The sequence below is a fragment of the Anser cygnoides genome, chromosome 13 (genome assembly GCF_040182565.1).
Source record: "Anser cygnoides isolate HZ-2024a breed goose chromosome 13, Taihu_goose_T2T_genome, whole genome shotgun sequence".
In the NCBI taxonomy this organism is placed as follows: domain Eukaryota; kingdom Metazoa; phylum Chordata; class Aves; order Anseriformes; family Anatidae; genus Anser; species Anser cygnoides.
The window spans coordinates 1796797-1810942 of record NC_089885.1 but is presented as its reverse complement, the minus strand read 5'-3'; the positions used below and the strand labels follow the sequence as shown (position 1 = coordinate 1810942).

General features: G+C 37.9%; 1 protein-coding gene across 18 annotated transcripts in view; it reads left to right on the top strand.

Moving 5' to 3' along the window:
* TENM1 (teneurin transmembrane protein 1) overlaps positions 1-14146 on the top strand; it is an 848278-nt gene that overhangs the window by 615814 nt on the left and 218318 nt on the right. For 16 of the 18 annotated variants that reach the window (XM_048070576.2, XM_067005240.1, XM_067005241.1 and 13 more), the window contains one exon: positions 12299-12559. The exons of 1 other annotated variant lie outside the window; for it this stretch is intronic. In XM_048070576.2, coding sequence (XP_047926533.1) covers positions 12299-12559 — 261 coding nt within the window. Of the gene's footprint in view, positions 1-10364; positions 11790-12298; positions 12560-14146 lie in introns of those variants that run through there. One more of the 18 variants, XM_048070603.2, reaches the window with a different exon arrangement.

Genomic DNA, 14146 nt, shown 5'->3' with positions numbered 1-14146 from the left:
CGATCTGCTCGAGGGCAGGAAGGCTCTGCAGGAGGATCTGGATAGGCTGGAGCGATGGGCTGAGGTCAACTGCATGAAGTTCAACAAGGCCAAGTGCCGGGTCCTGCACCTGGGCTGCAACAACCCCAAGCAGAGCTACAGGCTGGGAGATGAGTGGCTGGAAAGCTGCCTGGCCGAGAAGGACCTGGGAGTACTGGTTGATAGCCGGCTGAATATGAGCCAGCAGTGTGCTCAGGTGGCCAAGAAGGCCAACAGCATCCTGGCCTGCATAAGAAGCAGTGTGGCCAGCAGGTCTAGGGAAGTGATTGTGCCCCTGTACTCGGCTCTGGTGAGGCCGCACCTCGAGTACTGTGTTCAGTTTTGGGCCCCTCGCTACAGGAAGGACATAGACGTGCTCGAGCGAGTCCAGAGAAGGGCGACCAAGCTGGTGAGGGGTCTGGAGAACAAGTCTTACGAGGAGCGGCTGAGGGAGCTGGGCTTGTTCAGCCTGGAGAAGAGGAGGCTCAGGGGCGACCTTATCGCTCTCTACAGGTACCTTAAAGGAGGCTGTAGCGAGGTGGGGGTTGGTCTGTTCTCCCACGTGCCTGGTGACAGGACGAGGGGGAATGGGCGAAAGTTGCGACAGGGGAGTTTTAGGTTGGATGTGAGGAAGTACTTCTTTACCGAAAGGGTTATTAAGCATTGGAACGGGCTGCCCAGGGAGGTGGTGGAGTCACCATCCCTGGAGGTCTTTAAAAGACGTTTAGATGTAGAGCTTAGCGATATGGTTTAGTGGAGTACTTAGTGTTAGGTCGGAGGTTGGACTCGATGATCTTGAGGTCTCTTCCAACCTAGAAATCTGTGATACTGTGATACTGTGAAATCTTGAGGGGAAAAAGGAGATGAAAACAGATCTTGGTATTCTAAACAAATATCCCTCCTAACATACAGGGAATTGGGCATGTTGTAGTACCTATTTAAATAGCTTAACAGCATAAAGACAAATGCTATTGGAATAATTTTGAAAAATGTTATTGGAGGTACGCTGTTCCCTTCTGTGATAAATTTCTCTACTTTAACGACCCTGAATTTTGTAGATCTGGTATTATATGCTTAGGAGCTTTATTATGTTGACATAAATGGCTGAGATTTTCATCTTTTCTTCATAACCGTGATGTGCATTTTAGGGTGAAATATGTTTTAAGAACAGCTTATTTAACTTAAATAGTAATGATGCTGGGTGATATTTAAGCAGGATTACCACAGTGTATTTTCTGGGTGTGCACACCTGCAATAACTCCACCATTTTCAGCTGAGATACCTTATTTCATCTTAATATGAGAATATGAGTCTTTTTAAGTTAAGTAACTTACTAATGGAATGTAGTGTAAAGAAATAATATCTGGAAATATTAGAAAAATCTAATAAAGATCATGGAGGGATATGAGTTAAACAGTTGGACAATGGTTTCTGTGATCATGCCTATTAAAATGAGATACACAAAAACAATTATTTCCTTTAAATTGTTTTAATATTACTTAAACTGCAGCATAGCTGACCTTCACATCTGAACTGCTGTTATTGAAATCCCTATGGTAAACTGAACGCTCAAAAAAAGAAGGGAGCAGAAATGGTCAGATTTTTTTTGAAGGGAGTTTAATCTCCCATTTCTTGATCAGATGGAACATTTGATGACAAACCCTTCAAGATCTTTTTGGGGAAAGAGGGGTTATTTGACTTACAATCTGTATCCCCAGTTGGCTAATCAAATGCAATGGATGTGCCAAGTTGTCTTTCATATGTTCTCATCGATGTCAGGTTGGCAGCTGGATGTAATTGGACGTGAATGGAAGTACTGAAGAGCTTGCATGCACGTTTTCTCCCTTTCTTGTTCCAGGATTAATCAGAAGAGTGTGTTTTTTGGTCTAAATGTTCCTTAAGTGTTTAATCTAAATAAAGGTATATACTGCATCCCTAGTAGATTTTCATGTGTTGAGATCAGGTACACCACAAGTAAATTTTTCAAAGATCTGGAAAAAAGGGGGGGGAAAAGTGCAAATGTGTGCACTCGCAATCCTAAATAGTTCAAAGTTTCACTGTTCTAAACTCAGAAGTAGGAAGTGTCTCACAGTTTGAGTTGATTTTTAGTGATCACACGTTAAAAACTGTTAGTGAATGTACAGGGAAATGGGATATTTTAACAGTGAAAAATGAATCAGTGTGGATTGGATTTTCAAAATCATGAAAATAAAGTTGGTTTTCTGGCTTTATTGTTAGAGCATAACCTGGTGTCTCTTGAAAACCTCACCTAGGAGATGGTTTTAAAATGCTTTGTTGTGCTCTGACACTCTTCATTGAAGGCACTGAGCAACCTGATCTAACTTGGCCTAGCTCTGAGAATGGGAACAGGCTGCCAAAAATCCTTTCAAGTTTAGTTATTTTAAGGTCGTATAATTCTATATTTATATAGTTCTGTGTCAGTATTTATGTATATGTAATATTTCACACTCATGTATTTATATATATAAAGAAGTACAAAATTAGGTATATTTTTCTGCCAATCTTTGATATTCCACCAAGAAAAGGGTGGATGAAAATTTCAAATTTTGTCACCATTTGACAGTCTTTTCAGCTGTGGGTGCTTGAGAGAGGAATCAGATGTACTTTCAGCTTACAGCATTTACACTGCTGATTCCTAAGGTACAAAGGGGCTGGTTGGCAGCAAGTCCTCTGACCAGCGCACTTGGTGATGCTGGAAGCTTGCAGGCTGGAGTTTGTCAAGCTTTTACCAATGTAAAAAAAGAAAGAAAAAAAGAAAGAGACAAATATTTATGTCTCTAAAGAGCTATGTAATACTTGTTCTGGTTTGTTATGTTTCTTGACTTCTCAAAAATCACAACAAATAGTTCACCCTTCAGAGCCAGCAAGTGTCTGTCAAGATTTACAAAGCTGTCCTGATGCTGCTGTCTTTTCTCTCTCACTAGCAGCTTTTTCATTTATGATTTGTTGGTAAATTCTCTGCCCTGAATTTCCAGCAGATTCACAACAAGAAGGAAAGGATACATATGCTAATCCTGTCAGAGGTTTGTTTGTTTGGGTGAGGGTGATAGGAGCTATTGCTCCTCTGTTTCTCCTGTTCCTGTGGGGGCAGGACTGTGACAGCAGTGAATGATCTCCTGTTTTTTGTCTGCTGAACGCAGAGCCCGGTGCTGGGGAGAGCCTTACGCCTCACCCGTTCCTTTCAAGGGATTCTACCTCCAGATGCTTACTGTAATACCCCCCCTCTATTGCAAATACTTCTTCCTAATTTTCAGGGTTTTTTTAAGGTTTGTCAGTTGGAACATGAACTTTGTCAGCGGATGAAAGTCCTACAGAACCCTTGCTCCCGTTTGTGTTGTTTCAGACCTGAAATAACTCTTAAGTGTGTTCGCTGGGTGACCCAGGGTGACACAAACCACCTTCCTCCACTCCAGCCTGCCTCTGGACACTGTCAGACCTCTAACTTAAAAGGAAAATGGGTGATAGATTCTCTTTTAAGCACATTTTAAGTGACGATAGACCTCTGTACCTTTTGGTGAAAGTCAAGGTGAGACAGTTGTGCTGACCTGAAGCCCACATACTATCTTCTTTATGTGACCCACTGGCATCACAGACATTTTTTCTGGATTTACAGGAATGTAAAGGAAATCAGTTATGATGTGCTTTCTTCATTTTTAATATATTGTCTTCTAACACTTTCTAAGCCAATTAAAATTGTTCAGATATCTACACTTTTTTATTCAAAAAAGGCTTTGATGCTCACGGAGCATATCAATGGTTCTTCTCGAATTTTAAAAGGAAACAAATTAAGTACTTTTAGAAACAAAACTTGTATTTTTAAAATGTTTTACAAACCAGAATCAAAATTGTTGGTAGAAATTAATTTCATATTTCCATCCTGAGTTCTATTAGAAAGCAATACCTGTCATGAAATCTAAGATTGATGTTTGAATGAAAGTGATTCTGCTTTAAATGTAATTGTGTTCAGAAATTACTTCCAGAAGTTTGTAGATATGTAGCAACAATCTGAGGATAATTTCACATTAAAAATTGGTAGTATACAATTTATACTCTGTTAAAAAAAGTTGTCAATCTTTCTTCTCTTAAATGAGAAAGAGGCTTCCAAGCTGGAACCTCTGCATTATCTATGCCTGTTAAGTTATAAGTAGACAGGACTAAAGCTATCAGTACTCCACTGCTTCGCTTTCTGTTGTTAATCGTGAGGAAGAATATTAATTCATACGAAACTTTTAAAGAGAAACATTAGTTATTTTTTTTTAGATTACTTGATTCATAGTTTTGCTGTACTTCATAAAAGTCTTGTCTTTTTTCTTTTTTTTTAGTAAAATAAATAAATAAATAAAACTACAGGCTAAGACTATAACCAGCTTTAATTTTGAAAATTTAATGACAAGAAGACCTATTATGAATTGCTTCCCTTAAACACATACACAAATGCCAGAACTTGTAAGTGACCAATGATTTCAGAACCGAGGAGACTATTTAAAATTCGTGAAAGAAAATAGAAATGCATCTCTTATAATGCACCTTTTGGAAACAACAGATCTTTTTTCTTGAAAATTCTTTCTTTTGTAATATATTTTTGCATATGGAAAATGAAATTGTAATTGAATGTATTGTAAGGCAACTTTTCCAAAATCTATTTCAACTCTAGCATTATAAGAACGTCATTTATTCTCACAAATGATACTGAGGTTCTTTCTTGTCTGTGATAATTAGATTTTTTCCCTCTTGCCTTTAATAGGGTAGAGTTAGTGTGGTCATTATTTGAGACTAAGTACATTTCTTTTATCAGAAATTTAGGTTAAATGCTAACTCCTGGCATTTGCTATGGTTTTATAACTCCAAAATTCATTAAAGGAGATATATTTATGAGTGCCTGCAATAGAAATTTCTCTTTAACAGACTCTGTGTAAAGGGAAGTATTTTACATCATAAAGCTGCACTTTAAGAACAGGGAAGGCATTAGCCAGCAATACTTAAGATGTATTTGAACTTGAAGGATTAAATTCCTGGCCTGTCTGATAATTATAATGTTTCTTTCTAAGTTAAACTGAGACCTACTGCATCCACATTGTATCTGTAAAAGCCTTATCTCTGACATTTTGCTAGTTACTCTTGAAAACGCGATCTCCAACATTGTAGATTTCCAGTCGTCTACAAAAAAGATTTTCCACTTCTTGGAAGAAAGAAAGTTTGTCCATGTCTTCCTAAAATTAGGATGATTACTATGCAAAATTTGAGAACTACATTTCCTTATACGTGTTGATTTTAATAGTAATTAAAAAAAAAATCCACTCTGAGAACTCCAGGCACATTTTTAAAATTGGTGCAGTCTACTCCTGCCAGTCTGCTTCTGCCCTATTTCTATGTTTGAAGAATTAGTTTGAAGAGACTTCGAAGGGTGTTTGCTGTGAGGCATGGCTTGGAACCTCATCCTCTGCTTCCTCTGGGGAAAGACCTGAGAAATAGTTTCTTTCCTTCTCGTAAATTTTACAAGCCTAAGAGTTTTGTGAAAGTGCAAACTTCTTTTGTAATCCCTTAGTTGCCTAATCTACAAATTTCATGAAATTTCTCAGTGTTATAGCAGACTCTGATTCCCATTTTAATTCTTCCATATTTGTTATTACTTTTATTTTTAACTTTCTAGCATCTCTGGTGGTAACTGGAGATTTATATAAGAAAATAAAGCATGGAGATAAGGGAATCATAAAATCATAGAATGGCTTGGGTTGGAAGCGACCTTAAAGATCATTTAGTTCCAACCCCACTGCCATAGGCAAGGACGCCACCCACTAGATCAGGTTGCTCAGGGCCTCATCTAACCTGATCTTGGAATGTAAGGAAAAGTTGAAATACAGTAATATAAAATGTGCAATACTGTACCTTTGATATAAGTATAAAAACGCAAATGATATCTTCTATATGCGGATTATTTATGTGATTATTTTTTTTCTGAAATAAATGCAGCTGAATGTTTTGGACTGTGATAATAGTGTAGCAAGTGATAAGTGGTTTAAAAAAAATTAAAAATCAGTGTAAAGTGCTTTTGCAAATTATTTGATTTTTTTACTTCTTCCTCAATGATTTTCATATGAAAGGTTACTGAAGTTTAATGTCCTTAAATAATATTGTCCCAGGAAAGAAGTAGTGTGTTCTCAACATGGAAACTTCGACTAAATCAAATGTGAACACACACAGAAAAAAACATTCACTGAGTTGTCTAGCAGGTTATGTCACATGAATGACTTTATAAAACAGACTTAAAAATGTCTGCACATTTACTTCTCAAGTCCAGTGTACAGCCAGTAAACCATGGTGCTGAAGTGAGAAATGAGAAATTTTCAGGGCTGTTGAACACACTGAATTTAGCAGAGTGCTCAATAGCCCTCAAAATTTCTCATTTAGGAGGGTGCATATGTATTGCTCCAAAAACTGGACGTGAATTTCTCTCCCCATTTGATTTACTTTCTCCTCCCCTCTCTCCTTCCTCCTCCTGAGTATCTTTTGCCACGATTAGCTGGCCTTGCCTTCTCATTTTGAAGCATATGAAATGCACTCGCTGATTAAACTGTTGGTGGTAGTTCAAAGTGTGAAATTCACCACGTAGTACTGGAAAATCCCATGCCATACAGCAACCTCAATTACTGCATGTTTGGGGTATTTTTTCCCCTGCATTCGTATTATCATTCCTTCAGACATTAGCTTGGTAACTTCTGTGACTGTGATGCTATTTGTGTTAATGTATGTTATTTGACTTGACTGTGTGGAATTGCTTCCAAATTGGTTCAGATTATTCCCATAGGATCTGCTTCCTAGAGTGACATTCCTGGTATTCTCAAATAACCTCTAGTGTTGAAAAAAAAAAAAAAAAAAAGCAGACTGGCATCAGATGAGTATTATATAACTAGCATATATAGTATAAACTTCCAATACACTGACATTTTTGACATTTTCTCCGTCCCTCAGAGCTACTCAGGCTCCCCCCAAGTTAATGCACAAAATTTCCTTTATAGTTTTGCATTAGCAAACATAGAGCAATTTGTACATTTCCATGTGGAGAACTGATTTTGTGTGCATTTGGGTGGGGAGATTTCTCAGAATAAGAAGAACCCTATACCAAGACTTAAGGATAAAATACATTTCTGAATCAATGATATTCAAGGAGACTTTTAAAATATAGAAATCCAAATGGCTTTATTTGGGTTCATACAAGGCATGCAATAGCAACTGGTCAAACTATTTCAGTTTATAATAATTGTCCATTTTTCTGTAAGTTCTTTCTCTAGTTAAACAGATAAATCAAATATTTTAAATAGGTATTATTATTTGTCATTTTGTTATTTATACTAAATTATATTTTTCCATAAGGGAGCATGGAAATTTGAAAGGATGGTTCTTTGTGCTCATCTCCTTTTGAACAGTTGTTTTTTTTTAATTATCATTTTAAATATTTATTTATTAAAAAAAAAAATAACTACTCCCCTAGTTAGTTTTTTGAAATTAATAAAATTCTTGGCAAACGGAAGCAATGTGGAAATTCCACAAGTCCTGCAAGTCCACTAAGGTCTGCAGAAATCCTCAAGTGAAGAGTGGAGCCCCACGTTGTTGGTACGTGCACCTGGCAGGTATGAAGGACAGTGAGATTATCCTGAAGGCGCCCTGGGATAAGTGCTTTGTACACACATGAAAATCCAGTTAAGATGTTAACTCTACTGGAAGTTAAATTAATGCTGTAGTAAGATCCCAAATAGTGGGTGGGTGTATCTGGAGAGAGAAGGCAGAAGTTTTCAGTAGCTCTTGGTTGGTAGGAGCAGTGTTAGAGCTGGCTGCCTGTTCAGCTACATCATTCTTGTTTCAACTTGAACTTCTTAAAGAAGAGCAAAGGCCCCATTGTCTAATGCAGTCAAACTTCTCTTTAACTGCTCCTCTCTAAAGATCTTTTTTTTTCCCCAGGAAAACTAAGTTCTGTAAAAGTAGAAAAGTAGAAAGAAAGGGATCTGTTAATTGAAACGCTGACGAGTTTTTGTAATGTACCCAGCCTTCTTTCCATTTTCTGTTCATAAAATATTTGACATTTCTTTATATTTTCTTTGTTTTCCTTTATATTTCTTTTATGTTTTATATCAATTTCTCTTAATGAAAGTCAGGGATAAAATACCTGCGTTTAACAGTTCAGCTACAATGGCTACAAAGCTCAAGAGTTGAATATTCTGATGTGATCTTCCATATACATTCATAACAGAAGCCTTTTTTTCCTCTTTCCACAGTTCATGCAAAAACTTGAATTTCGTATTAATGTTCCTTCATTTCTCTTGTGACTGTCTTTTTGGTAAGACTAAATCTTATCATAAATCCACTTGAACTTTATCTCCTGTGGAAATGTGTAGTATTTTAGGTAACAAGGTTAGATATGCAGGCTAAACCAGACACTCCTGGCACACTAAGTGCTTTTCAGAAAATGCAGCCCATGGGAGTTAAAATACTACAAAGGCTTGTATACTCAAGGAATAGGCTATTAAGGCAGTATATTGATTGGACTGTGGTTGGCTATGAGTTGTAGCATAAAAAAGTCACTTTATTTTTCTCTGCCAAAAAAATAGCTAAATACTGAAAATGCTAGCTGCTACATTTTGAATATATAGACTGAAGGGTAAATTCTGTGTTTCTTAAACATGTGTGATCTAATTAGCATTTGTGAGATTCACTGGGATGAATTTTCCCACTGGCATATGCAATTGCAAATGGCAAGACTGTGGGCTGCAGGCTGCTGGGGGCAGGCAGGCTGCCTCTGGTGGACATCCACGGAGGGAAGTGCCTGCATCCTTGCTCCCTGAGGGCCTGGCATCAGCTGACATGGCTCATGAAGTTTCCAGAGTATTTGCAATTACATGAAAGTTTCTTTGCTGCTGAAAATAAGTAAAAATTAGCTTTGAAGGGGAAGGAGGTTCAGAAGGTGCTTCATGAGATCACATGTTGTTATTTAGTTGACAAGGAGAGACATAACCTGAGAAAGCTGCTTTGCTGTAGTGCATCACAGAAATCTAAGTTTGAAAATGAGAATAAGGCTGCTTTTTGAGAGAATTAAATAAGTATTAGGGAATTGTTCCAGTGGAGGTTATTTCTGCAGTATGGGCCTCGACCAAAATGTAAGTGAATATTAAGTCTGGTAATTAATTCTTTTGGTTCTTATTCCATCCATGAGGTTATAAATAAGTGTGTTTTTCAATATAAGTATTTCTTGAGGTACATCAATAAACCATAATTCTTTGGGAATACTTTCCCTTCAGTTCTTATGAGGAGCACTGCAGACCTGCTAGTCTTCTTAAACACACTTGTCCAAATGCATTAGTCTAATTTACTTTCTTTGAATTTTATATGACTTCAGCAGATAAATCTTACCTTTTTTTTTTTTATAATATACTTCTTTAAATGGCAGTATCCATTTATTCCTCCTTTTTATGTTATTTGCTAAAGCGTGTGCTAACCATCAGAATTTTCTGTTGGAGTGGACGATGTGGACGTGACCCCTACGTGTGACAAGCTGGTGCCAGCCACTGGCCAGCACGATTTAGAGGGCAGAATGTGGAGTGACGCTCCTGTCACTTTTTTATAGTAGCTTAACTCATTTAAGCAGAACTTTAAATCAGTTATTTTACAAGGGAGCATTCACTCACTTTTTGTTAATAGAAAATGTTTGTGAACTAGTGGTGTCCACAACCTCCTCTTAAAAAAACAATTCAGTCCTGTCAGGGTGGAACAGCACCAGCCTGTTTATGGGATTCACTCTTTATTGCATTGATACTAGGCGCTGGGTTAGTCATCTAGCACCTTTGTTGGTTTTTATTTGGGTTATATACATGTCCTTTTTTGGATTTGGTCAAGAAAAATAAGAGTGACCACATACCATTTGGAACTGTACTTTGTATAAAGGTGGCTTTATTCATTTATGTTCTCAGACGGAAAGCAAAAGCTAGGAATGTAATTCAGCTGCGATAGTTGTGTCCAGCATCAATATCTGCACTGTTCGTGTCATACAAAAAATTGGTCCATGCTGTCTAATTAAACCAAGTGGAGCTAGTTCATTGTGTATATAATACATAATTAAAATGAGAGTTACAAGTTATTATATGAACAATGCTGCATTTAGTTATATCCAGTAACTTGCTCTGAGATGGCCTCTGTGTATGTGTCTCCAATGCCCAATGAGCTTCAAAAATCTCAGAAAAGCAAGGCTTTTCTGGAGACTGAATGTTTTGTGTTTACTGTCGTAGCCGCAGGGGAAGGAGAGTTTTTTCCAGAGGGTCTCAGTGGGGTTCAAATCTCTCTTGCAGGCATCTGGATAGGATCGAGAACCAGCATCCAGCATAGAGTATCATCCCAACTGCTCAGTTTGCATTTGCATCCCCAAGTTCTGCCTTGAAACACTCTTCTTCCTTCCTTCTGCCAGGCAGCCCAGGGACAGTTTTGACAGGTCCCAGACAACATGAACGAGGATGGCATTGGAGACGTAGATCAAGAGATACTTGCTCAAATGCCAGCTGTTCCCTCTAGTGCAGAAACTGTGCAGCCACCTCCCAGCATCTCAGCTGCTTTCTCCTAACCATCTCCATCAAACCTCAGAGCCCGCGTCAAGGCGTTTGAAAGACTTGGAGACAGAGCTAGTGAAGGATTTTGCAGCTTCCCAAGTGGAGATCTGAGATCAAGTCCTCCTCCTGTGAGCCTGGAGAAGAGATGCGGGTACTGTGGAGGGTGCCGTGGCTGCCCTGGGGCGTGAGAGGAGCAGGAGCGGTAATGGTCAGTGCTGCTGCAATGGGCTGGCCCCTGCAGTAGCAACACCAGGGAGCCGGGATGACCTTCAGGGCTCTTGCACAGGAAAGTGAGGCCACGGCTACTTCTTTCTATTTGCTGTCCGCCCTTTCCCTGCTGTCTAGGAAACACATTGCAATTGCCCAAGCTCAAAGCCAGCCCATGTACAGAGGTAGATGACTTGAAAACTGAGCCACTTCAGTCTGTTATATCTTAGCATTTGGTTCGTAGGTTTGGTCAACGCCTTCAAGAAAATACCAGGGCTTTTAGTTATTTCTGAGAGCATGCTTAAAATAATAACCGTTCCTTTCACTGGCTGGTAAGTGGATTAGTTTGGCAAATTGAGGCTTTAGTTAGGATGACAGTAGAAGCAAATATTTGTCCTCAGTCTTTCTCAATGACCCTCGTCTCTGACGTTTCTTCTCTAGAAATTGAAAGAATACTGTATGTGTGTCTGATATTGTATTTAGTCTCTCAAGATGGCATCCCAGGTCTGATGTTCAATTAGGGAGTGCAGTTCTGTAATCCTTATTTAATTAGGACTCCTTGTCTGACTCCCTGGGAGTTGCATTGGTAATTGGATTCTCACAAGTGAGAATATGCAGAGGCCACCTCAAAGGAAAGTTATAATTTGCTAATGTGTCTTACTTACCTGTAGTTCTTCGAGAATGTTTCCTCTGCATATTCACATTATGGTTCCTGTCCACCTTCTGTTTTTCCTTGGATTGCCCTACAGTTGTGGTGTTTAATGAGAATAACTGAAGTATTGAGCACTGTACAACTCTCCCAAATCTCTGATCACTTGGTGTCATGAGATGGCACTTGTACAGTCCTAGTAGTCACTGCTCTTCTAGGAAGTTCCTGTAGTTCACCAGCACTGGAGAACCAAAACCCACTGGTGTGAATATGCAAGGACAGCACTCTCAAAGAGCAAGTCAATGGTAAGTAGCCTTTCTTTGTTTTCTGTGATTAACCAAATATTTCTGACATTATTTTGTAAATTCTATATTTGTAAATTCTCTGTGCTTATGATATCTTTTATCTTATGATAAAATCCTGTTAGCTTTCTGATTTGTGAGATTAATTTTAAAACTGTTACTTTTCTGACAAAAAACAAAAGTATCTGTATTTTTAAGGTTTTGATATTAACTCACTTCAGTTGTAAATTGATATGTTGCTATCTGTGTGTGGGCGTGTACACATTTTGCCACATATTTCTATCTGACAAAGACACAATTGCAGTACAGTATTACATACTTTAGAATTGCACTCTTAAAGAATTATGTTCTAGTAGATTAGATAGCAGAGTGAGTCATTGACCAAAAAAGGGTTCTAATAGTGTTAACAATATTAATTCTCAAAACAGATTCTCCTAAAGAACACCAAACGTACATTGTTTTTCACTTTTTTTTTCCTAAACACCTCTGTGTTGTTGTTTTTTTTTTTCCAGACATGGAATTCTGTGAGACTCCCCATATTCTGTGCTCTGGCTACCAAACAGATTTACATGGTGTATCTGAGCACAGCTACCCAGTAGAGGTGGGTTCAGATGTGGATACTGAAACCGAAGGTGGAGCATCGCCAGATCATGCCCTGAGGATGTGGATGAGGGGGGTGAAATCAGAGCACAGCTCCTGTTTGTCAAGCCGGGCAAACTCAGCATTGTCCCTGACTGACACTGACCACGAAAGGAAGTCTGATGGGGAGAATGGTAATAAAGAAATGCATCAAATGTACTGATTAGAAGTAGTAATTCATTGAAACTTTCTTATTCTCCTTTCTCTTCCTTTCTTTTCTTTTTTTTCCCTCCTTCCTCCTTAGGTTTATATATTATATGAAAGTTGAAAAGACTGTTTAGTATTTGGATTGTGTTTATAGTGTAGATGGAAAATAAGACAAAAAATGAGATCAAATTTTTGTTAAAATGCATTATTCTAAAGAGCAATTACTTTCCTATATTCTCTGTTTTTATGCAACAGGGAGATTATCACTTTATTTTAGTGGCCTATGCATTAGGTTCTAAAATAAATCTATGCTGTATGCTTAAATCACACGTTTTGTGTGCAATCCATCCTGCATGTGCTGGCTTCTGGTTGTAGCTTGAAGTCTCAAGAGTTAGGCTAAGCCCTAAGATGCCTTAATCAACAGGGCAGGCTGAGCATATCTCTGTCAAATCTCAGTTCTATGTTCCTCTGGATATGGAGGGGGGATTTCTGGGTCAGTAGTACTTTTTAGTTTTTGTTTGTTTGTTTCAAGTATTCATTCTCTTTCGGGATTTTTTTGTTTATTTGTTTGACTTATGTTTTAGGAGGGCAAAACATGTATTAAATTGAGTAACAAGGGGAAAAGAGTCAAATTATTTATCTCAATGCATCATAATCAATGAAAATCTGCTCTCAATGTTTCCTTAACTGTAATAGTAAGAATATGTAAACAATTTTATCATCTTGATATCAACAAGCTTAGCTCATCTCTCAATTTCTGTTTAGTAGCTAAATGTCAGAGTTGGACTCGATGATAAGGAATTGGACGTAAGGATCCTTGTGGGTCCCTTCCAACTCAGGATATTTTATGGTTCTGTGTAGTTAATGTAGTTAACTAAGTGGTTAACCATGTTAATAGTTAAATGTAGTTAAATAAGTGTAGTTTGGTTTGTATGTTTGTTTGTTTGTTTGTTTTTACTGGTTAAGAGACCAGAGAAACAGTGAAAGTGGCAGATGACACTTCAGTGTTGACAGTGATATATTTTAGTAAGTTTGTAGTAATAACATGAAAGAGTTCACTCATGAATGTCCATTCTGTAGTTACAATATGGGGTTTTCATTTGTTAAATATGAACCTGGAAATATAATTTCATTTATATATCAATACCAATGATAATGTCCAATAGAGTTTCAAAGACAGTAGATTATCAGCATGAGTTTATTAAAAAAAAAAAAAAGGTTATAGGGCACAACTCCTTTTTAATGAAATACTCATTTGAGGATTAAGTTTTCTGTGCTATCACATTGTATCATGTTGCAAGAACCAGTTAATCTTCAGATGGCACCCCCTATTTGCATGAAGATCAGCAGATGCCTGCCATCTTGTAGCATCCTGCTTCTGTAAAATTTTGTGTAGGAGTCATCCTCTGTAAAGTGTTGTTGTGTGGGGGGGTTGTTTGTTTTACTTTTATTTTTGTGTTTTCCTAAGGCATTTAATTTTTAGATGACGGTTGAAGGAATTGAATCTGGCTTGTCTAGAATCAGTTGGACTATGGAAATGGTTAAAGGGAATGTTATCTCAGAAAGGAATGTGC